Consider the following 23,016-nt stretch of genomic DNA (forward strand, 5'->3'; position numbering starts at 1 on the left):
TTAATATCCAGGATCTATAAAGAACTTCTCAAACTCAACATACACAAAACAGATAATCATATCAAAAAATAGGCAGAAGGTATGAACAGACATTTCTCCAATGAAGACATACAAATGGCTATCAGACACATGAAAAAATATTCATCATCACTAGCCATCAGAGAGATTCAAATTAAAACCACATTGAGATACCACCTTATACCAGTTAGAATGGCCAAAATTAGCAAGACAGGAAACAACATGTGTTGAAGAGGATATGGAGAAAGGGGAACACTCTTTCACTGTTGGTGGGAATGCAAGTTGGTGCAGCCACTTTGGAAAACAGTGTGGAGATTCCTTAAGAAATTAAAAATAGAGTTTCCCTATGACCCTGCAACTGCACTACTGGGTATTTACCCCCAAAATACAGATGTAGTGAAAAGAAGGGTCATCTGTACCCCAATGTTTATAGCAGCAATGGCCACGGTTGCCAAACTGTGGAAAGAATCAAGATGCCCTTCAACAGACGAATGTATAAGGAAGATGTGGTCCATATACACTATGGAGTATTATGGCTCCATCAGAAAGGAAAGAATATGAACTTTTGTACCAACATGGATGGGACTGGAAGAGATGATGCTGAGTGAAATAAGTCAAGCAGAGAGAGTCAATTATCATATGGTTTCACTTATTTGTGGAGCATAACAAATAAAATGGAGGACAAAGGGAGATGGAGAGAAGAGAGTTGAGGTAAATTGGAAGGAGAGGTGAACCATGAGAGACTATGGACTTTGAAAAACAACCTGAGGGTTTTGAAGGGGCAGGGGGTGGAAGGTTGGGGGAGCAAGATGGTGGGTATTAAGCGGGGCATGTATTGCATGGAGCATTGGGTGCGGTGCAAAAACAATGAATTCTGTTATGCTGAAAATAAATTAAAAAAAAAAAGATTTTACTTATTTATTTGGTAGACAGAGATCTCAAGTAGGCAGAGAGGCAGGCAGAGAGAGACAGGATGAAGCAGGCTCCTCATGGAGCAGAAAGCCCAATGCAGGGCCCAATCACAGGACCCTGGGATCATGACCTGAGCCAAAGGCAGAGGCTTTAAACCACTGAGCCACCTAGGCGGCCCTGGAATGAGTCCTCTTAAATGGTTTTTTAAATAAATGCTATTATAGCCACAATGTCCGCAAAGGCCAAACTATGGAAAGAGCTGAGGTGTCTATAGACAGATGAATGGAGAAAAAAGATGTGGCATTAGGCAGAGGCAAATAAATCAATCAGAGAAAGACAATTATCGTATGGTTTCACTCATATATGGAATATAAGAAATAGCACGGAGGATCATATAGGAAACTGAATGGGAAGAAATCAGAGAGGGAGACAAACCATGAGAGTCTCAACTCTAGGAAACAAACTGAAGGTTGCTATTTTGTTTTTGTTTTGCAGGTGTCATTTTATTTCTCATAATGTTCAAATAGCCAACATAATTAGTTTTTGATGTAGTGTTCAATGAATCATTAGTTGTGTATAATACCTAGTGTTCATTGCAATACATGTGCTCCTTAATAAACATCACCTGGTTACTCCATCACCCCACCCGCCTACCTTCTGTAACCCTCAGTTTGTTTCGCAGAGTCCAGAGTCTCTCATGGTTTGTCTCCCTCACTGATGTCTTCCCATTCGTTTCTCCCTACATCCCCAATGGTCCTCTATGCTCCTCCTTATTTTCCACAGAGTGAAATCATGCGATAATTGTCTTTCTCAGCTTGACTTATTTCACTCACCATAATCTCTTCCAGTTCCATCCATGATGATGCCAATGGTGGCTATTCATCCTTTCTTTTAAAGGCTGAGTAATAATCCATTGTATGTATGTACCACAATCTCTTTATCCCATTCATCATTTGAGCAGCAACCTGGCTCCTTCCACAGTTTGGCTATTGTGGATATTACTGCTACGAACACTGGCCATTATATGCAATGGATGAATTATTGAACTCTACATCCAAAATTAATGCTGTACTATATGTTGGCTAATTGAATTTAAATTTAAAAAATGATATTAGATGAGTTGCCCATCCATTAGGAAAAACAAAGAAACAAAATGAGCAAACCAATTCCTTGACCAGACCCTAAAGCTTAAAAAAATTAATTTGAGATGAATCACAGACTTAACTTGAAAGACAAAATGATGGGCAAAGTTTTCTTATGGAGAACACAGAAAGTAGTGGCCAGAAAGGATAGACGTAGTAAGTCTTACTATTAAAGGGCACTTGTAAAGTGCACATTATCTATCATCAAGAAACATCATAAGAAAGCAAAGGATGAGTTTTAGCCTGAAGAAAATATGTATGTTAGGCTTATTGGAAAATCTGAGATTGGATAACGAATTCCTCAAAGCAATAAAGAGATACACAAACTAGCAAGATTGGAAGACAGTTTTTTTTTTTTTTATTTTTTTTTTTTTTATTTTTTTTTTTTTTTAATTTTTTATTTTTTATAAACATATATTTTTTATATACATATATTTTTATCCCCAGGTCTGTGAATCACCAGGTTTACACACTTCACAGCACTCACCAAATCACATACCCTCCCCAATGTCCATAATCCCACCCCCTTCTCCCCAACCCCCTCCCCCCGGCAACCCTCAGTTTGTTTTGTGAGATTAAGAGTCACTTATGGTTTGTCTCCCTCCCAATCCCATCTTGTTTCATTTATTCTTCTACCCACTTAAGCCTCCATGTTGCATCACCACTTCCTCATATCAGGGAGATCATATGATAGTTGTCTTTCTCTGCTTGACTTATTTCGCTAAGCATGATACGCTCTAGTTCCATCCATGTTGTTGCAAATGGCAAGATTTCATTTCTTTTGATGGCTGCATAGTATTCCATTGTGTATATATACCACATCTTCTTGATCCATTCATCTGTTGATGGACATCTAGGTTCTTTCCATAGTTTGGCTATTGTGGACATTGCTGCTATAAACATTCGGGTGCATGTGTCCCTTTGGATCACTACATTTGTATCTTTAGGGTAAATACCCAATAGTGCAATTGCTGGGTCATAGGGCAGTTCTATTTTCAACATTTTGAGGAACCTCCATGCTGTTTTCCAGAGTGGCTGCACCAGCTTGCATTCCCACCAACAGTGTAGGAGGGTTCCCCTTTCTCCGCATCCTCGCCAGCATCTGTCATTTCCTGACTTGTTGATTTTAGCCATTCTGACTGGTGTGAGGTGATATCTCATTGTGGTTTTGATTTGTATTTCCCTGATGCCAAGTGATATGGAGCACTTTTTCATGTGTCTGTTGGCCATCTGGATGTCTTCTTTGCAGAAATGTCTGTTCATGTCTTCTGCCCATTTCTTGATTGGATTATTTGTTCTTTGGGTGTTGAGTTTGCTAAGTTCTTTATAGATTCTGGACACTAGTCCTTTATCTGATATGTCGTTTGCAAATATCTTCTCCCATTCTGTCAGTTGTCTTTTGATTTTGTTAACTGTTTCCTTTGCTGTGCAAAAGCTTTTGATCTTGATGAAATCCCAGTAGTTCATTTTTTCCCTTGCTTCCCTTGCCTTTTGCGTTGTTCCTAGGAAGATGTTGCTGCGGCAGAGGTCGAAGAGGTTGCTGCCCGTGTTCTCCTCAAGGATTTTGATGGATTCCTTTCGTACATTGAGGTCCTTCATCCATTTTGAGTCTATTTTTGTGTGTGGTGTAAGGAAATGGTCCAATTTCATTTTTCTGCATGTGGCTGTCCAATTTTCCCAGCACCATTTATTGAAAAGGCTGTCTTTTTTCCATTGGACATTCTTTCCTGCTTTGTCGAAGATTAGTTGACCATAGAGTTGAGGGTCTATTTCTGGGCTCTCTATTCTGTTCCATTGATCTATGTGTCTGTTTTTGTGCCAGTACCATGCTGTCTTGATGATGACAGCTTTGTAATAGAGCTTGAAGTCCGGAATTGTGATGCCACCAACGTTGGCTTTCTTTTTCAATATCCCTTTGGCTATTCGAGGTCTTTTCTGGTTCCATATAAATTTTAGAATTATTTGTTCCATTTCTTTGAAAAAGATGGATGGTACTTTGATAGGAATTGCATTAAATGTGTAGATTGCTTTAGGTAGCATAGACATTTTCACAATATTTATTCTTCCAATCCAGGAGCATGGAACATTTTTCCATTTCTTTGTGTCTTCCTCAATTTCTTTCATGAGTACTTTATAGTTTTCTGAGTATAGATTCTGTGTCTCTTTGGTTAGGTTTATTCCTAGGTATCTTATGGTTTTGGATGCAATTGTAAATGGGATTGACTCCTTAATATCTCTTTCTTCTGTCTTGCTGTTGGTGTAGAGAAATGCAACTGATTTCTGTGCATTGATTTTATATCCTGACACTTTACTGAATTCCTGTATAAGTTCTAGCAGTTTTGGAGTGGAGTCTTTTGGGTTTTCCACATATAGTATCATATCATCTGCGAAGAGTGATAATTTGACTTCTTCTTTGCCGATTTGGATGCCTTTAATTTCCTTTTGTTGTCTGATTGCTGAGGCTAGGACCTCTAGTACGATGTTGAATAGCAGTGGTGATAATGGACATCCCTGCCGTGTTCCTGACCTTAGCGGAAAAGCTTTCAGTTTTTCTCCATTGAGAATGATATTTGCGGTGGGTTTTTCATAGATGGCTTTGATGATATTGAGGTATGTGCCCTCTATCCCTACACTTTGAAGAGTTTTGATCAGGAAGGGATGTTGTACTTTGTCAAATGCTTTTTCAGCATCTATTGAGAGTATCATATGGTTCTTGTTCTTACTTTTATTGATGTGTTGTATCACATTGACTGATTTGCGGATGTTGAACCAACCTTGCAGCCCTGGAATAAATCCCACTTGGTCGTGGTGAATAATCTTTTTAATGTACTGTTGAATCCGATTGGCTAGTATTTTGTTGAGTATTTTCGCATCTGTGTTCATCAAGGATATCGGTCTATAGCTCTCTTTTTTGGTGGGATCCTTGTCTGGTTTTGGGATCAAGGTGATGCTGGCCTCATAAAATGAGTTTGGAAGTTTTCCTTCCATTTCTATTTTTTGGAACAGTTTCAGGAGAATAGGAATTAGTTCTTCTTTAAATGTTTGGTAGAATTCCCCCGGGAAGCCGTCTGGCCCTGGGCTTTTGTTTGTTTGGAGATTTTTAATGACTGTTTCAATCTCCTTACTGGTTATGGGTCTGTTCAGGCTTTCTATTTCTTCATGGTTCAGTTGTGGTAGTTTATATGTTTCTAGGAATGCATCCATTTCTTCCAGATTGTCAAATTTATTGCCGTAGAGTTGCTCATAGTATGTTCTTATAATAGTTTGTATTTCCTTGGTGTTAGTTGTGATCTCTCCTCTTTCATTCATTATTTTATTTATTTGGGTCCTTTCTCTTTTCTTTTTGATAAGTCGGGCCAGGGGTTTATCAATTTTATTAATTCTTTCAAAGAACCAGCTCCTAGTTTCGTTGATTTGTTCTATTGTTTTTTTGGTTTCTATTTCATTGATTTCTGCTCTGATCTTTATGATTTCTCTTCTCCTGCTGGGCTTAGGGTTTCTTTCTTGTTCCTTCTCCAGCTCCTTTAGGTGTAGGGTTAGGTTGTGTACCTGAGACCTTTCTTGTTTCTTGAGAAAGGCTTGTACCGCTATATATTTTCCTCTCAGGACTGCCTTTGTTGTGTCCCACAGATTTTGAACCGTTGTATTTTCATTATCATTTGTTTCCATGATTTTTTTCAATTCTTCTTTAATTTCCCGGTTGACCCATTCATTCTTTAGAAGGATACTGTTTAGTCTCCATGTATTTGGGTTCTTTCCAAACTTCCTTTTGTGGTTGAGTTCTAGCTTTAGAGCATTGTGGTCTGAAAATATGCAGGGAATGATCCCAATCTTTTGATACCGGTTGAGTCCTGATTTAGGACCGAGGATGTGATCTATTCTGGAGAATGTACCATGTGCACTAGAGAAGAATGTGTATTCTGTTGCTTTGGGATGAAATATTCTGAATATATCTGTGATGTCCATCTGGTCCAGTGTGTCATTTAAGGCCTTTATTTCCTTGCTGATCTTTTGCTTGGATGACCTGTCCATTTCAGTGAGGGGAATATTAAAGTCCCCTACTATTATTGTATTGTTGTTTATGTGTTTCTTTGATTTTGTTATTAATTGGTTTATATAGTTGGCTGCTCCCACGTTGGGGGCATAGATATTTAAAATTGTTAAATCTTCTTGTTGGACAGACCCTTTGAGTATGATATAGTGTCCTTCCTCATCTCTTATTACAGTCTTTGGCTTAAAATCTAATTGATCTGATATAAGGATTGCCACTCCTGCTTTCTTCTGATGTCCATTAGCATGGTAAATTCTTTTCCACCCCCTCACTTTAAATCTGGAGGTGTCTTCGGGCTTAAAATGTGTTTCTTGGAGGCAACATATAGATGGGTTTTGTTTTTTTATCCATTCTGATACCCTGTGTCTTTTGACAGGGGCATTTAGCCCATTCACATTCAGGGTAACTATTGAGAGATATGAATTTAGTGCCATTGTATTGCCTGTAAGGTGACTGTTACTGTATATGGTCTCTGTTCCTTTCTGATCTACCACTTGTAGGCTCTCTCTTTGCTTAGAGGACCCCTTTCAATATTTCCTGTAGAGCTGGTTTGGTATTTGCAAATTCTTTCAGTTGTTGTTTGTCCTGGAAGCTTTTAATCTCTCCTTCTATTTTCAATGATAGCCTAGCTGGATATAGTATTCTTGGCTGCATGTTTTTCTCGTTTAGTGCTCTGAAAATATCATGCCAGCTCTTTCTGGCCTGCCAGGTCTCTGTGGATAAGTCAGCTGCCAATCTAATATTTTTACCATTGTATGTTACAGACTTCTTTTCCCGGGCTGCTTTCAGGATTTTCTCTTTGTCATTGAGACTTGTAAATTTTACTATTATGTGACGGGGTGTGGGCCTATTCTTATTTATTTTGAGGGGCATTCTCTGAACCTCCTGAATTTTGATGCTTGTTCCCTTTGCCATATTGGGGAAATTCTCCCCAATAATTCTCTCCAGTATACCTTCTGCTCCCCTCTCACTTTCTTCTTCTTCTGGAATCCCAATTATTCTAATGTTGTTTCGTCTTATGGTGTCACTTATTTCTCGAATTCTCCCCTCGTGGTCCAGTAGCTGTTTGTCCCTCTTTTGATCAGCTTCTTTATTCTCTGTCATTTGGTCTTCTATATCACTAATTCTTTCTTCTGCCTCATTTATCCTAGCAGTGAGAGCCTCCATTTTTGATTGCACCTCATTAATAGCTTTTTTGATTTCAACTTGGTTAGATTTTAGTTCTTTTATTTCTCCAGAAAGGGCTTTTATATCTCTCGAGAGGGTTTCTCTAATATCTTCCATGCCTTTTTCGAGCCCGGCTAGAACCTTGAGAATTGTCATTCTGAACTCTAGATCTGACATATTACCGATGTCTGTATTGATTAGGTCCCTAGCCTTCGGTACTGCCTCTTGTTCTTTTTTTTGTGGTGAATTTTTACGTCTTGTCATTTTGTCCAGATAAGAGTAAATGAAGGGGCAAGTAAAATACTAAAAGGGTGGCAACAACCCCAGGAAAATATGCTTTAGCCAAATTAGAAGAGATCCAAAATCGTGAGTGGGGAGAAAGGGGATAAAAAGAGGTTCAAAAAGGAAGAAAGAAAAAAGAAAAAAAAAAAAAAAAAAAAAAAAAAAAAAAAAAAAAAAAAGAAAAGAATTTTTTTTTAAAAAAGAAAACACCTAAGAAAAATGTAAAAAAATATATATATATATTAGATAAACTAGTAAAAAATCGTTAAAAAAGAAAAAGGTAACAGTTAAAAAAAAAAAAAAATTTTACCCGAAGGCGAGAAAAAAAAAAAAAAAAATGAAAAAGAAAAAATTAAATTAACTGCAAGACTAAAAAAAATCACAGGAAAGAAGCCATGAGTTCCGTGCTTGGCTTTCTCCTCCTCTGGAATTCTGCTGCTCTCCTTGGTATTGAAACCGCACTCCTTGGTAGGTGAGCTTGGTCTCAGCTGGATTTCTTGTTGATCTTCTGGGGGAGGGGCCTGTTGTAGTGATTTTCAAGTGTCTTTGCCCCAGGCGGAATTACACCGCCCTTACCCGGGGCCGGGGTGAGTAATCCGCTCGGGTTTGCTTTCAGGAGCTTTTGTTCCCTGAGCGCTTTCCGTAGAGTTCCAGAGGACGGGAATACAAATGGCGGCCTCCTGGTCTCCGGCCCGGAGGAGCCGAGAGCCCAGGGCCCCACTCCTCAGTGCGCCCTCAGAGAACAGCGCCCAGTTACTCCCGTCTGCCTGACCTCCGGCCGCGCTCCGAGCTCACCGAGCCTGCGACCGGTTCAAGGTAACACGGAGCTGCGAGCTTACTGTCGGCTCTGTCTCTGTAGCCGGCTTTCCCGTTCCAATACCCGCAAGTTCTGCGACACTCAGACACCCCCGATCCTTCTGTGACCCTGCGGGACCTGAGGCCACGCTGACCCCGCGTGGGCTTCGCTCCGGTTTAGCCTCTGGAGCGATGTCCCTCCGCGGAGCAGACTTTTAAAAGTCCTGATTTTGTGCGCGGTTGCTCCGCCGCTTGCCGGGAGCCGGCCCCTCCCCCCGGGGTCTATCTTCCCGTCGCTTTGGATTCACTTCTCCGCCGGTCCTACCTTTCAGAAAGTGGTTGTTTTTCTGTTTCCAGAATTGCTGTTCTTCTTCTCTTCGATCTGCCGATGGATTTTCAGGTGTTTGCAATCTTTAGATAAGCTATCTAGCTGATCTCCGGCTAGCTGAAGCAGTCTCAGCTTGCTACTTCTCCGCCATCTTGACTCCTCCCCCTGGAAGACAGTTTTGAACAGGCACTACACAAAGATATGAAAGGTGCTCAGCATTCTCAGTCTTCTGGAAAATGCAAATGAAAGCAGCAGTGAGCCACAGCACAGCCAAAATTTAAACACGTGATAAATACCAGGTTGGCAGAGATATGGAACAGCTGGACTTTTCAGATGCCTCTGGTGCAAGAGTAAATTTGTCTACTCACTGTATAAAATCTTTCGGCATTATCTATTAAGACTGACCACGTTCATACCCAACAATTCCACTTATAGCAATGTCAACACTGTTTACATAGAACATGTAAATGTTTTATCCAGTTGTGCATATATATAAACATTTGAATATTTACATGTGTATATGTGTACATTTATTGCCTATGCACAGGCATAAAATACTACTGACATATAAACAGCTGAATTTACAAATAAATTGTTAAGTTCACACAGTGAAATATAATACAATGAAAAAGATCCAGTTAATCTTACATGCAACAACGTGAATAAATCTCCTACACATATCATTCAATAGATGCTGGACACAAAAAAGTACATGCTTTTTGATTCCTTTAATACAAATTCAAGCAGAGTTAAAACTAAGCTTTGGTGATAGAAGCCCAATAAATGGTCACTTTGGGAAGACAGTAACTGAAAAAGGGCATAGGTGAGGCTTCTGAGGTGGTAAAATGGACTAAATCTTCTCTGAATGCTGTTTATATGTGGGTGTTCACTTAGAAAAGAGTCATTGAAGTGAATAATTAATATTGTGTATTATATTATGTGTATATGTATATATAGAGGTACATATCTATCTATTTATGTATATATATATATATATATATATAAAGTCTATGGGGTATGAATCTATCTATCTATCTATCTATCTGTTTATTTATATATACATGTAGTCTACTGTGTATGAAAAATGTGCTGGAAAAAAGACTTCCCAACAGCATAAACTCCAGGAGATATGGCTTTATGGGTGAATTTTTTTTCAGACATCTATGGAAGAAATAATGCTAGTATTACCTAAACTCTTCTAGGGAAACAAATAGATGGAAAACTATCAGCTGGCTTTATGAGATGATCATAAGTTTGATATCAAAAGCTCCTAAGGTTGTTTGGACTTCTAGCTTTGGTTCAGGTTATGATCCCAGGACCCTGGGATTGAGCCCTGTGTTGGGTTCCCTGTTCAGTGAGGAGTCTGCATTCTCCCTCTCGTGGTCCCTCTGCTTATGCTCTCGTGCTCTCTCTCTCTCTGTGTCAAATAGATAAAGAAAATCTTAAAAGAGAAAAAAAAAACCCTCATAAGGACCTTCCTGGGAAAAATATTATAGTCTAATCTCTCTAAAAATCAATAGGAATGGAATGATAAAAGTGTTCTAGAATTAGTGGTGCTGGTCTCACAACTGCATTAATACAGTAAAAATCATTAAATTTATATTTTAAAAGTATAAGTCTTATGATACATAAATTTTATCTCAAAAACATCTAAAATATATTACAAAAGTATATTGAACAACATAAAAGAATTATTAAATCTTATGACCAAGTCGTTTTATTCCAAGAAGGTAAGATTAGAATTCAAAATCAGCTTGCTTTTCAAAAAGTAAGGAAAACATTCCCACCAACAGTGTAAGAGGGTTTACCTTTCTCCACATGCTCTCCAACAGTTGTTATTTCTTGCCTTGTCAATTTTGACTGTTCTGACTGGTGTAGGTGGTATCTCAATGTGGTTTTCATTTGAATTGCCCTGATGGCTAATGATGTTGAACATTTTTTCATGTGTCTGTTAGCCATTTGTATGTCTTCTCTGGAGAAATGTCTGTTTATGTCTTCTGCCCATTTTCTGATTTGGTTGTTTGGTTTTTGGGTTTGAATTTGAGAAGGGATTTCAGCCCTTTATCTGTAATGTCCTTTGCAAATATCTTCTCCCATTCCGTGGGTTGCCTCTTAGTTTTGTTGACCATTTCCTTGGCTGTGCGGAAGCTTTTGATCTTGATGAAGTCCCAAAAGTTCATGTTTGCTTTTATTCCCCTTGCCTTTGGAGACATGTTTTGTTTTTTTTTCTTAAGATTTTATTTATTTATTTGACAGACAGAGATCACAAGTAGGCAGAGAGGCAGGCAGAGAGAGAGAGGGAAGCAGGCTCCCCGCTGAGCAGGGAGCCCAATGCGGGGCTCGATCCCAGAACCCTGGGATCATGACCTGAGCCGAAGGCAGAAGCTTTAACTCACTGAGCCACCCAGGCGCCCCTGGAGACGTGTTTTGAAAGAAGTTGCTGTGGCCCAAAGTCAAAGAGGTTACTGCCTATGTTCTCCTCTAGTATTTTGATGGATTCCTGTCTCACATTGAGGTCTTTCATCCATTTTGAGTTTATCTTTGTGTATGATATGGTTGAGTTACACTCTTGGTGGGAAAGCAAGCTGGAATAGCCACTTTGGAAAACACTGTGGAGGTTCCTCAAAAAGCTAAAAATAGAGCTATGCTATGATCCAGAAATTGCACTGCTGGGTATTTACCCCAAAGATACAGACGTAGTGAAAAGAAGGGTCACATGCACCCCAATGTTCCTGGGATCAATGTCCACAATAGTCAAATTCTGGAAGGAGTCAAGATGCCCTTCAACAAATGAGTGGATAATGATGTGGTTCATACACAAAAAGGATTATTACTCAGCCATCAGAAATGATGAAATTGCATTGACGTGGATGGAACTGGAGGGGATTATGCTAAGTAAAATCAGTCCAGCAGAGAAACACAATTGTTACATGGTTTCACTTATTTGTGGAACATAGGACTAGCATGGAGGACATTAGGAGAAGGAAGGGAAAACTGAAGGGGAGGGGACTCAGAGGGGCAGATGAACCATGAGAGGTGTAGGACTCCGGGAAACAAACCGAGGGTTTCAGCGGGAAGGAGGTGAGGGGCCTGGGTTCGGCTGGTGATGGGTATGAAGTTGGGCATGTACTGAAATGAGCACTGGTGTTATATGCAAATAATGAATCATGGAACACTACATCAAAAACTAATGAAGTATGTATGGTGACTAACATAACATAAAAAAAGCCATGAAAACAATTCGTTCCATTAAGAGAGTAATGGAGAAACAATATGATTATTTCCAGATATGTAGCCAAAGTGCTTGATAAACTTCAACATGACTTAATGACAAAAAATTCTTAGCCATGAAGAATATTAGCGAATTTCCTTTCCCTGAAAATGGGGATCTACAAAAGCCTATAGCAAATACTCCATTAATGGTGAAGAATTTCAAACGTTCCCTTTGAGTTGGGGAACAAGAGCAGGACACCCTGTATCCCCAACCATATCAAAAATGTTAGTGGTGGTCCTAGCCAGAATATGAGAGAAATAGGGAGGGGTGAAAGGAAGGGAGGCAGGAGAGGAGGAGGGAGGGCAGGAAGAAAAGAGTTGGTTGGTTGGTTACTTCTAAGTGCATTGAAGACTTTAACAGAAAGAAAAAGCTTTAAATTCCTGCTCAGGGTCTGCCTCTGAACGCTTCTATTATATGCCCGAAAAGAAACTTGCACTGTGTAGCTACAGAGCCCAGATTTCTGAAGAACAAATCCAACATCTAATCCTGTGGCTGGATTCCAAGGTAAATTGACTTCTCTTATGTTAAAAAGTCTGAGCATTGATTAGGAAAAGGAAGACTTTAAAAATGGAGATGGAGAGGGGTGCCTTCCTGGCTTAATCCTTAAATGTCTGCCTTTGGCTCAGGTTAGAATGCCAGGGTCCTGGGATGGAGCCCTGCATGGGGCTGTTTGCTGGGCAGGAAGCTTGCTTCTCCTTCTCCCACTCCCCCTGCCTGCTTGTGTTCCCTCTCTTACTGTCCCTCTCTCTGTCAAAAAAGAAATAAAATCTTAAAAATACAAATAAAATTTGAGATGGAGATACATGGGTAGATTCTAAGGATGCTGAATACCTTGTACCTGGAAATTCTGCTGAAATTCTCTTTTGCTAGAAGCAGCAGCCCCTCCTCCCCTGTGTGAGGAGTTAAGCCTCCATTTGTTCAAAGAACTTGTAATGACCTGTCCTGAGTAGCTGCCCTGGTAGGGTTGCCAGAAAAACACAGATGTCCAGTTAGACCTGAATTTCAGAAAAACAATGAAAGCTAGTTCTAAGTATAAGTATATCCCAAATATTGCAAGGCACATATTTACAATAAAAAAGATGTGTCGCTGTGCTGAAATTCAAGTTTAACTGGCTATCTTGTGTTTTTATTTACTAAATCTGGCAACTCTAATTTCAGGGACGGCGGATCTTCGTCAGGACCTACCCTTAATACTTCACCATAATTGTGGTTCTTTAACCTGATTTAACTCCTAAAAGACCTGGAAGTGGAGTTGGGGTGGTGGTTGCAGGGGTAGGGGAAGGGGGTCACCAATTAGGACCGGCAAGAAGGTATCCCCCAAAAGAAAAGGAATTAAGATTGTGAATTCACTGTGTTAGAGGCTGACCTACATTAAATGAAGCTGAAATATAGGACCTTTCTTACTGTAGTCCTGAGGAAGAAATCCTATGGCTTAGGGATTTAGGAATGCCAGAGTGGACTTATGTGAGCCTGATTGTTCATCCACTCCTTATGTGCCTGAGGGGTGGGGTGTTCAAAGAGACACCTTTTATCCTTTCACCCAAGGCTTTGAGAAATACATTTCTGGGGAATTTTCCGTATTTTTGACAGACTCTCTGATGGCTATTCTCTGTAGGCTGGGAATGACACTGGTAACACTGGGAGCTTTGTTATTGATCTGGGTTTCCTGAATTCAGTGGAGACCAAAGGACCTCAGGCTGGCAGGAGCCAAGTGGCAGCACTTAATAGCCAGAGGCAACTGAAACAGAGATCAGAATGACTTGCCTGCAGAGATCTTTGTCCCTGGCTAGTTGTTGTGGATCTTTTAAAACTGAAATAGATGAAGAGTGCAGTTCAGTATTATTTGATGGCTAAAAGCAGGAAAAATCTACCTCTGATTGAATCACTGAAAAAAAAAAAAAGTAATGGTTATTCATCAACCATTTCCCAGACTTGGGAGCCTATGGACAGATTCAAAGCAGCTCAAATGAACAGAAGATATGATCTTCTCCTCCTCCTCCCCTCCCCCTCCTCCTCCCCCCTCCTCCACCCTCCCCTTATTCCCCTTCCCGGATTTTTAATTATCCTTTAAAATGAAATTTAATTATCCTTTAAAAATTAAAAATTTTTAAATTTTTTTTTAAAATTATCATCTGGAGAAAGCATGCTGCTACATGGCCAGAACATATACCGAAGTTTCTTCCCACCTTCACCAAGGAGGCTTCAAGTCATTCAGCAAAGATTAGTATGAGAAAGGTTAAAGAATTAGAATAAAGATGAAAATCTAGTTATAGATAGAGGTGTATTGCCTTTAAATAAAGAGATCTAGCCAGAGTACTGTTTTGTCATCTGATTTTTTTCACATAAAAGCATATAATTTACATGTTTATATATCATTAATTGTTTCTCCATGACACTGTGTTTCTTTGGTCTTTTGTTTTTCTTATTTTTAGCTGAATAACATTCCAGTGTATGGATGTAGTTCCTCTTCTTCCTCTTCCTCTTCGTCTTCTCTTCCTGTCCCTCCCCACTCCTCCTCCTCCTCCTGCTTCTACTTCCTCCCCCTTCTTTGTCTTCTTCATCTTCTTCCTCCTCTAGCTCCTCCTCTTCTTTTGTAAGTAGGCTCCAAGCCAAGTGTGGAGTCCAGCATAGGGCCCAAACTCACAACTTTGAGCTCAAGACCTCAGCTGAGACCAAGAGTCAGACATCTAACAGACTGAGTCACCCACGTGCCCCTGGATGTATCTCTTTTAGTTCTGCAGGGCTCGATTTCGTGTTTCTTAAGGAATTCTCGGTAGTCATTTTTAACAAGGCTCTTTTCTTCCTGTACTTTCCAATCCATAGCTGGAAACATTTAGGTTACCTTAACATTTTTGCTGTTATAATGAATGAAGCAATGAAAAGTGTATAGTGAATTCCTAGGAAAAGTCTGTATTTATCTCCCAAGTACAAATTCTAAGAAGTGAATCAAAATCTATGTCCATTTTGAGGCTTATAGCACATGGTGCCTCTCAAGAGGTTTTGTGGACCTCCACGTGTGTGTGAGTGTTGATTGATCCACAGCTTCACCAGCCTTGGAGAGCATCGCTTTAGAAAAATCTTGACTAATTTGCCAAGTAGAACGATTGTTATACTGGGGGTGGCACAATCAACGTCATTCTGAATTAACGGAAGGAAAATTAAGGTTTGAAGGCTTTTATGCATTAAGTCCCCAGATTCATAAAAGGCACAACATAAGGAAAAAACATAAGGAAACAGTTGCCAGAAATCCTATAGGTTTTGAGGGATAGAATGCACAAAAGGAATCCACTTAAGATTTGTATAACTTTAGGGGGAAACTTAGACTCTATTGGAAAAGGTAATAACAAGGACTATTTCAACTCACTCTCACAAATAGGTGGATCGTCATCCCAGGAGACAGTCTTGCCTGAGATGGTGCATGCAATAGAGGTCTTACCAATAAGTCGGTATCTAGAGGGAAAGAAGAATGAATGTTATTTTCCCTGTTCATTTTCCTACTGAAATGGTTACTTACAAGACAGTGTATCCTGGAGAATTCAGAAGGACAATTTCCATTTGTCATAGTATTTGACATGGTATATACTTTGTATATGTGTGTTTATATATACATATATGTACATATATATATTATATGTCATAGTACATATATCACAATTTGTGATAGTATACTACCACTTTCCCAAATTTTATATCTTTATTCGGATGTCTTAGCTAAATGGGTCCTCTGCTCTTAATTACTTTGAGCTACATTTTAGTTTAAGCCTAACATGTTTAAGGTTCTTCAAATGAGAACCAAAGGAAATCCAAGCAGAGCAAAACAAGCTGAACACGGATTTCCTATGTAAAATGTTAAAGGCAGCGATTCTCACATAGTATGCCACAAACTCTTCAAAGTGTGCCATAAGACTTGGAAAATGTAAATTTCTCCCATGGATAATGTCTTGCATAACTGTAGCAAAATAATAAATCAGGATTCTGACATAGGTATGATCACCAATTTTATTCAGGACTAATTTGTAGATATGTGAGTGTGCTTACAAGTATTCAATTTTTATACAGACTATTTTTAAGAGCTGTTCTGGGTTCACAGTAATATTGGCCAGGGGACACAGGGGATTTCCCATATACTCCCTTTCCCTACACATGCATACCTTCCCACATTATCCACATCCCCCACCAGACTGGTACGGTGGCTTGCAACTGATGAACCTACACTGACACATCATTATCCCCTGTAGTCCATAGTTTACAGCAGGTTTCAGTCTTAGCGTTGGATAGTCTATGGGTCTAGACAAACACATATGGACATGGATGCACCCTTACAGAATGACACAGAATAGTTTCACTGCCCTAAACATCTTCAGAGATCTGCCTATTAATCTCTCCCTCCTCGCACCCCTTGGCTACTACGGATCTTTTCGCTCCATATTTTCTTTTCTAGAATGCCAGCTCCCTGGAATTACACAGTATTGAGCCTGTTCAGATTGGATTCTTTCACTTAGCAAAATTCAATTAAGTTTCCTCCTGGCTTTCCATGGCTTGTTAACTCATTTGTGTTATCCAGGGAGGGTTTACCAGTTTATGTTCCTATCAGCAATGAACGTGTAATCCAGTTCCTCTACAACCATGCTAGCATCTGCTGTTGTCACTAGTTTGTATTTTTGCCACTCAGATATATGTGTTTTATTGTTTCACTGTTGTTTTAATTTGTATTTTCCTAACGGCTAATGAAGCTGAATATCTTTTCCTGGTCTGTCTTTCCATCGATAAAATCCCTTCAGTGAAATTTCTGTTTGTGTGCCTCCAAATTCCTGAAACCTTAGAATATGACTTTTTTTTGGAAACAAGGTCTTGCAGATATAAGAGAGTTAAGATGAGGTCATACTGGATTAACATGGGCCCTAATGCAATGTCTGTTGTCCTCAGAAGAAGAAGGAAATCTGGACAAGGAGACAGACAGAAAATGCTGACACATACAGAGGAAAAGTCACGTGAGAACAGACGCAGAGGTAGAAATGATGTGTTTATAGCTCATGATGCCAAGGACAGCTGACAAGCACCAGAAGCTAGGAGAAAAGCACGAAATGGATTCTTTCTCCGAGCTCCTAGTAGGAACCAACTTGCTGACACCTTGATTTCAGATGTGTTCAAGGCTATCTAACTTGCTGTGAGTTGGTATCATGAACTGATACTGGATTTTGCCAACTGCATTTTCTGTCAATTGCTAGGGGCCTATACATTTTCTTCTTTAGCCGGTTTATAGAGTTGATCATGTTGATTGATTTTTGAATGTTCAATATGTCTTATATACATGGAGCAATTTCCAGTGTGGTCTTTGGCTGCAATTCTTTTAATGCATTGTTGGGTTTGATTTGCTAATATTGTATAGATGCAAGAAAGTCATCAATAAAGTATAACAAACCAAGCCCAGCAGTATATGAAAAGGATCATATACAATAACCAACTGGGATTTATTCCAGGTATGCAGTTACTATTTTGAAAGAGACAGAATTCACACTTAGTAAGTTCTTTTCTTTCAGTCCTTAAAACACTTCCTTCTGGTCTCCATATTTTCAGGTATAAAATCCACCACCAATCAGACTGTATTCCCCTATAAACAGCATGTCCTTTCCTTCTGGTTGCCTTTAAGAGTTTTTTTCAAGGGAATTTGTAATTACTTGTTGAAGTGATTTTATGATGGCTGCTTTAAAATCTTCATTACAGAGCTCCAACATGTACTTTTCTTGGTCATAGCCTCAGTGGATTATCTTTTCTCAGTGGAGTTGTGATTTTTCTGGCTCTTGATGTGACTCGTGGTTCTCTATTGTATCTTGAACATTCTGGATATTAAGTTAAGAGACTCTTGATCTTATTTAATGTATCTTAGCATGTAACCTCCCTCTGTAGGGTAGTGTGTAGATTCTGGCCTATTTTCACAGGCTTTGGTTCCAATGACAATTTAATTTTCCAGTCTTGCAGTGCTATTCTGGGGCTTCATTCTCCTGGCTCCTCTTAAATGCCTGATGCATCCTTGCTGATACTGCTGTAGACAGTGTAGGTGCTTCTCTGAACTTCCTGGTGTCAGTAGGTGAGGAAGGTGAGATGTTGGGACCTTGGATGGAGAATAAGGCCTCTGGCCTTCTATGGCTATCTGGCAAAGGTGGCGTTCCCCCTTTATTTGTGTCACTGCCGCCAGGGGAGGGAAGCATCTATCTGGGCTACATTTTGCTGCTGGGTAGAGAACCAGGAGACATGGGCCTGGAATGCTTTCTCCTGCTGGATGGAGGATCCAGAAACTCCAGACATGGTTTTCCTTCTGCTGCTGGGTTGGTGACTCCCTGCCATGGGTTGGGGATCAAGAGATGCTGGGCCTGGAATGTTTTCTGCTGCTGTGTCTCATAGGACTGGGCTGCTGGGCCTTCTGGCTTCTGTGGTGTGAGTGGAGGAACCCTCTTACTGCTGGCTTAAAGTCTAGGGGTTGCCACCTGAGCTCTGTTGACACTGTCACCACAGGCAGAATAGGGCTCACTGCTGCTGGCTGGTGTGGGGCATGTGGTAAATTTGTTATTGAGACTAAAGCCCAGGTTTTCCCATTAATACAGCTGCTGGTGGACTGGGATCTGCTGCTTCCCAGGACTGTGGGACATAAGAAGGATAGACTCCCCAACCCACCCCTGATTCTGCTTATGCTGTTCATGTGAGCAGACTGAGCCACTGGAACCATCAATGTGTCTTCCCACTACGTCCTCACTGAGCTTCCCTTTTCCCAGTCCTTTGACCAGACTTTACTCTCCCTGTCTGTCCCTGCCTGTTGACTATCTGGGATTGCATTCCTTTCTAGCATCCAGTCTGAGACATAAAGAGAAAACCCAGGGGCATCACTGCAGTGTCATTCTTTAAGCTTTGAGGTCCCCAATCATCTTCTTTCCAAGTCTTTCTATGCTTGCATGTTGAACAGTTTCCAGGGTATTTAGTTATATGTAGAGAGAGATTCAGGGAAAATTGAGTTTGCCCGTTTTGTCTTGGAACTGAAACTTCTAGTAATTGCTTCTTAAATCTGGATTAAAAGTTGATATGTATACAACGTAGTCAAAAGTGAGAGGTACAGAACTCCCAGTAATGTAAAACAAAATTACCCAAACTCCTTCTTACAGAAGTTAGCATAGTTCTAGTTTAGGGAAAGGCTTTTCAAAAGTTTTATGTGCCTCAAAATCATGCAGGGATCATGTGAAAATGTGATTCGGATTCAGTAGGTATGAAGATTCTACATTTCTAACAAGCTCCCAGAAGATGCTGACCTTGAGGGTCTGTGAGCCAGCCTTTGGGTGACAGGGGCTTCCATCTTTTGTGTAGATATGCTTATAACAAGAACATCGGCTGTCCTCCTACATGGATTAATTTTTCTATATTGTGAGTTCAGTTGGAGATTATATTTAAAAATTTTTATCCTACTGGGTTAAATCCATTAAGATCCATATGAATTTCTTTGTCCTTTTTTTTTCAGGTCAAGACTGAGCCATTGGACTATAATGCTAGCCCTTGACATTTTTTCCTTAACTTCTAGCTTTCTATATTGATTACACAAATTCATAAATGAATGTGATCACATAAATTCAATGTACTATTGACTATATTTGCAAATGCAAATTTGTTGAAATTTTCTTACATCCATGTGTTGCAGCAGGGAGATAAATGTAGGGATTAACTTTTGCATTTTTCAAGTATACAAGTTAAAATTTCCAGGGGGAAATTCTCAGTAAATAGAAATAGAGCCTCTATTTTCCAAGCTAGTGAAGGACATAATGGAAAAAGAATATAAAACCTAATGAACACCAAAGTTGAGGAAGTGTGAAAACATAAAATTGGTATAAATAGAAACAAAATCAGGTAGTAGGCAGTAATTTGAAATAGTAGTAGTTACATTAAAAGCAAATGGATTAAACTCCTTAGTTAAAAGGTAGACATTATCAAACTGGATGAAGGAAATCTAACTATTGATTGTTTATCAGAGACTCACCTAACATAGAATGACACAGGAGAGTAAAAAGTAAAAAGATTTAAAGAGAGTGGGTAAATAATCAATAATCAATGTAGTTATATTAAATATATAATAGGAGTATAAGTGTACACATGAAATAGACTAACTGAAAGGCATTATTAGAAAGAAGGAGCAACCCACTATAATAAGTTTTAATACTCTTGGAAGTATTCAATGTGCATGCACCTAATTACATAGCCTCAAATATATTTAAAAGAACACAGAAGTACAAGAAGATATTGGAAAAAAAGATTGATGGATCCAGACTGCTATGGGGAAAAAAAAAAAAAAAAAAAAAAAAAACAGGCTCTGCTCATTTTATATAGATAAATTGGTTGTAAAGCCAGACAAGGACAGGTTGAGAATGGAACATTATTAAGCCTATCATTCCTATGAGAATAAAAGGAAAAAATGTGAAAGAAGATATTATAAAACAAATGTAGCAAAGCAGAGATAATATTTATTATACTTCTAGATCAAGTGGGGTTACTCAAATATTTCAGGCTTAATCTGTTAACATAATTCATGATACTCATTCCTCCTACTTTGTGGGTTTATATTTGGTTGTTTAGTTGCCCCAAGACCAGTTGTTGAAAAGACTATTCTTTCACCATTGGATTGTCACCCTTGCTGAAACAGAGTTGACCATAAGTGTGTGAGTTTACTTCTGCATTCTCAATTCTATTCTATTAAACTATACATCTATACATTTCCAGAGAGATTCTGGAGAGGGGGAATGGGAACAGGAATGGGAACAGAAAAAACAGGAACCTTAGATGGAGACATCTAAGGTTCTAGCAATGTTTCCTAAGGTGGATAGCATATACCCTGAAGTTCATTTTATTTTTTCCTGATTTTAATGATCACTTATGTTGAATTATATGTCTTTTAAGTAAGCAATAAAAAAGTTTTTCTTTAAAAAGCAAAAGTAAAGATATAAGGCAAAGCATTCTCCTTGCTTCTTTCCTGAATTGGTCATCTCCTTTAAAGGTAAGCCACAGCAAATTTCTGCACCATGCACATTTCTGGAGAGGGGCTATAACAATCAAGATTTGCCTCTGCACCGCAGGGCTCCATCATCCTAAACAACTCATTCTTTCCCACTTCGGAATCCACCATCTCCAGCATTTGTTGCTTTGGGGTGGGAATATGTGCACGGAGCCACTAATGGTTGTTCCATTTGCTTCTTTAGAGACCTGGTCCTTCCCATTTAGTGAACATTTCACTTGGTTCCAGGTGCATGAATTTGATGTGCCATAGACATCTTTCCTCCCCACCCCCAAGTTTCTAGCACAGATACAGGTGTTTCCTATTTTTCAAATATTTGTTTAGTCTTTTCAAATGTAGTTTAATACCTGGATTCAAGCCACCACATCTACTTAGAAATCTTATTGCTATGGTTTGAATGGACGGGAAGACTTTCTAAGACTCTTGTTTAGAGATTGGTGCTACAGTTCTGGAACTGTCAACCCAAATGATGCTGCTGCCAACTCACCCTTCATTACAGACGTAATTAACAGTTGACCCAAACCGGGCATCTCCGTTTATGATCATTTTGCTATTGGCGGGTTCTGGAGGAGTTCCACACGATCTCCCTGTGGGGGGAGAAGCAGAATTGAGGGATTGGGTATAGAACAAACCGAACTTCTCTCAGTAATACATAAGGTCCTAACCTGGCTGAAGCTTCCTGAAAAGTATTTGCCATTCTGCAGATTTTGCCACCTCGGAGAAACTAACAAGACTGCCTCAGAGTCAGCCACTTACTAAGCTCCACTTCCAAAAAAAGATCTCCCCTCCTAATTGATCTTTTCCCTGTGTTGTGCTTCCCAGAAAAATGCAAACTTTACTTTTTACCTTAGTGGTTATTTTGTCATCCAAACAGCTGAAATCAGAGATCTCGACGTCAGGATTCTTTCCCCACCTACAATTTTCTTCCCTTTTCTGAGTCATTGGTGACGCAGTTTCAATGGTGACAATGAGAAACCCCTACTGAATGGAGCTTTTCCCTGCATTGTGCCTTGTGATGGTCATTTCTCATGAAGTGACCTTGTAATGGAGGTGCCAGCAAGTCAGAGCAGTAGGTAGATGTGACAGAAAGAATAACTGTCACATGTACTCTACTTGAGGCAAATTTAACAATTGTATATGTCTTGGTTCCAAAATCTGATCAATTGATTCAGCTCTATGGATGTTTGATTGACACAGAGTTCTCAGTCCAGAGGTACTTACGCTGACACTTGTCTTTGGCGCTTGACCAGACCGAGTTGGAGAGGCAGGTGATAAAGAACCCTCTCCCAGAGTAACCAGGACGGCACTCATACTTCAGAGATGTCCCAATGGGATACTCAGACTTGTCCGTAGCATTTGCCAACTTGGTGAATGGAAGGTGTTCTGGGGCTTTGCACTGACCTAGAGGCCAAGACCAAAATGACATACAAGTTCATGGAGAAACTTCTATTTACTTCCTCTTTTTCTCCAGTGTGCTTCATAGATGCGATCAAAGAAACAGAACATCTTAATAATGGTAAAATGTTTGCATCTCTTACTAGTGAACATAGACATGAGCTTTTCATTTTGTTCTAAAGCTTTATTTATTTATTTATTTTGAGAGAGAGCAAGAGAGAGAGATGGAGTGAGCATGCATGAGTGGGAGAGGGGCAGAGGGAGAGAGAATCTCAAGCAGACTCCCTGCTGAGTGCTGAGCCCAATGCAGGTCTTGATCCCAGGAATCTGAACTCATGACCTGAACTGAAATCAGCCACTTCACCAACTGAGGCGACCCTGTCCACCATTCTTCATAGTGGGATGCTGAGCACTGCTCAGCTTCTCAAACCATAGAATTGAATTGTAATCCATCACCTCATTTATTATTCTACAAAAATTGTCTTTGATACTTTTATCACAGCCACTGCTAAAAGCCCAGTTTTGCAAAGATTTGTTGTCACCAAGAGTGACCTACCGAAAAATAAATAAATAATAACTTTACTGCAAGCGAATGTAGCCAAGGCC

At 39.6% G+C, this 23,016-nt stretch overlaps 1 protein-coding gene across 3 annotated transcripts in view; it reads right to left on the reverse strand.

The window, feature by feature from the left end:
* CR1 (complement C3b/C4b receptor 1 (Knops blood group)) overlaps positions 1-23,016 on the reverse strand; it is a 102,177-nt gene that overhangs the window by 44,625 nt on the left and 34,536 nt on the right. For all 3 annotated transcript variants that reach the window (XM_059145285.1, XM_059145286.1, XM_059145284.1), the window contains exons 10-12: positions 22,237-22,416; positions 21,503-21,602; positions 15,334-15,419 (exon numbers count right to left, since the gene is read on the reverse strand). In XM_059145285.1, coding sequence (XP_059001268.1) covers positions 15,334-15,419; positions 21,503-21,602; positions 22,237-22,416 — 366 coding nt within the window. The remainder of the gene's footprint in view (positions 1-15,333; positions 15,420-21,502; positions 21,603-22,236; positions 22,417-23,016) is intronic.

This window comes from Mustela lutreola, chromosome 14 (genome assembly GCF_030435805.1).
Source record: "Mustela lutreola isolate mMusLut2 chromosome 14, mMusLut2.pri, whole genome shotgun sequence".
Classification (NCBI taxonomy): Eukaryota; Metazoa; Chordata; class Mammalia; order Carnivora; family Mustelidae; genus Mustela; species Mustela lutreola.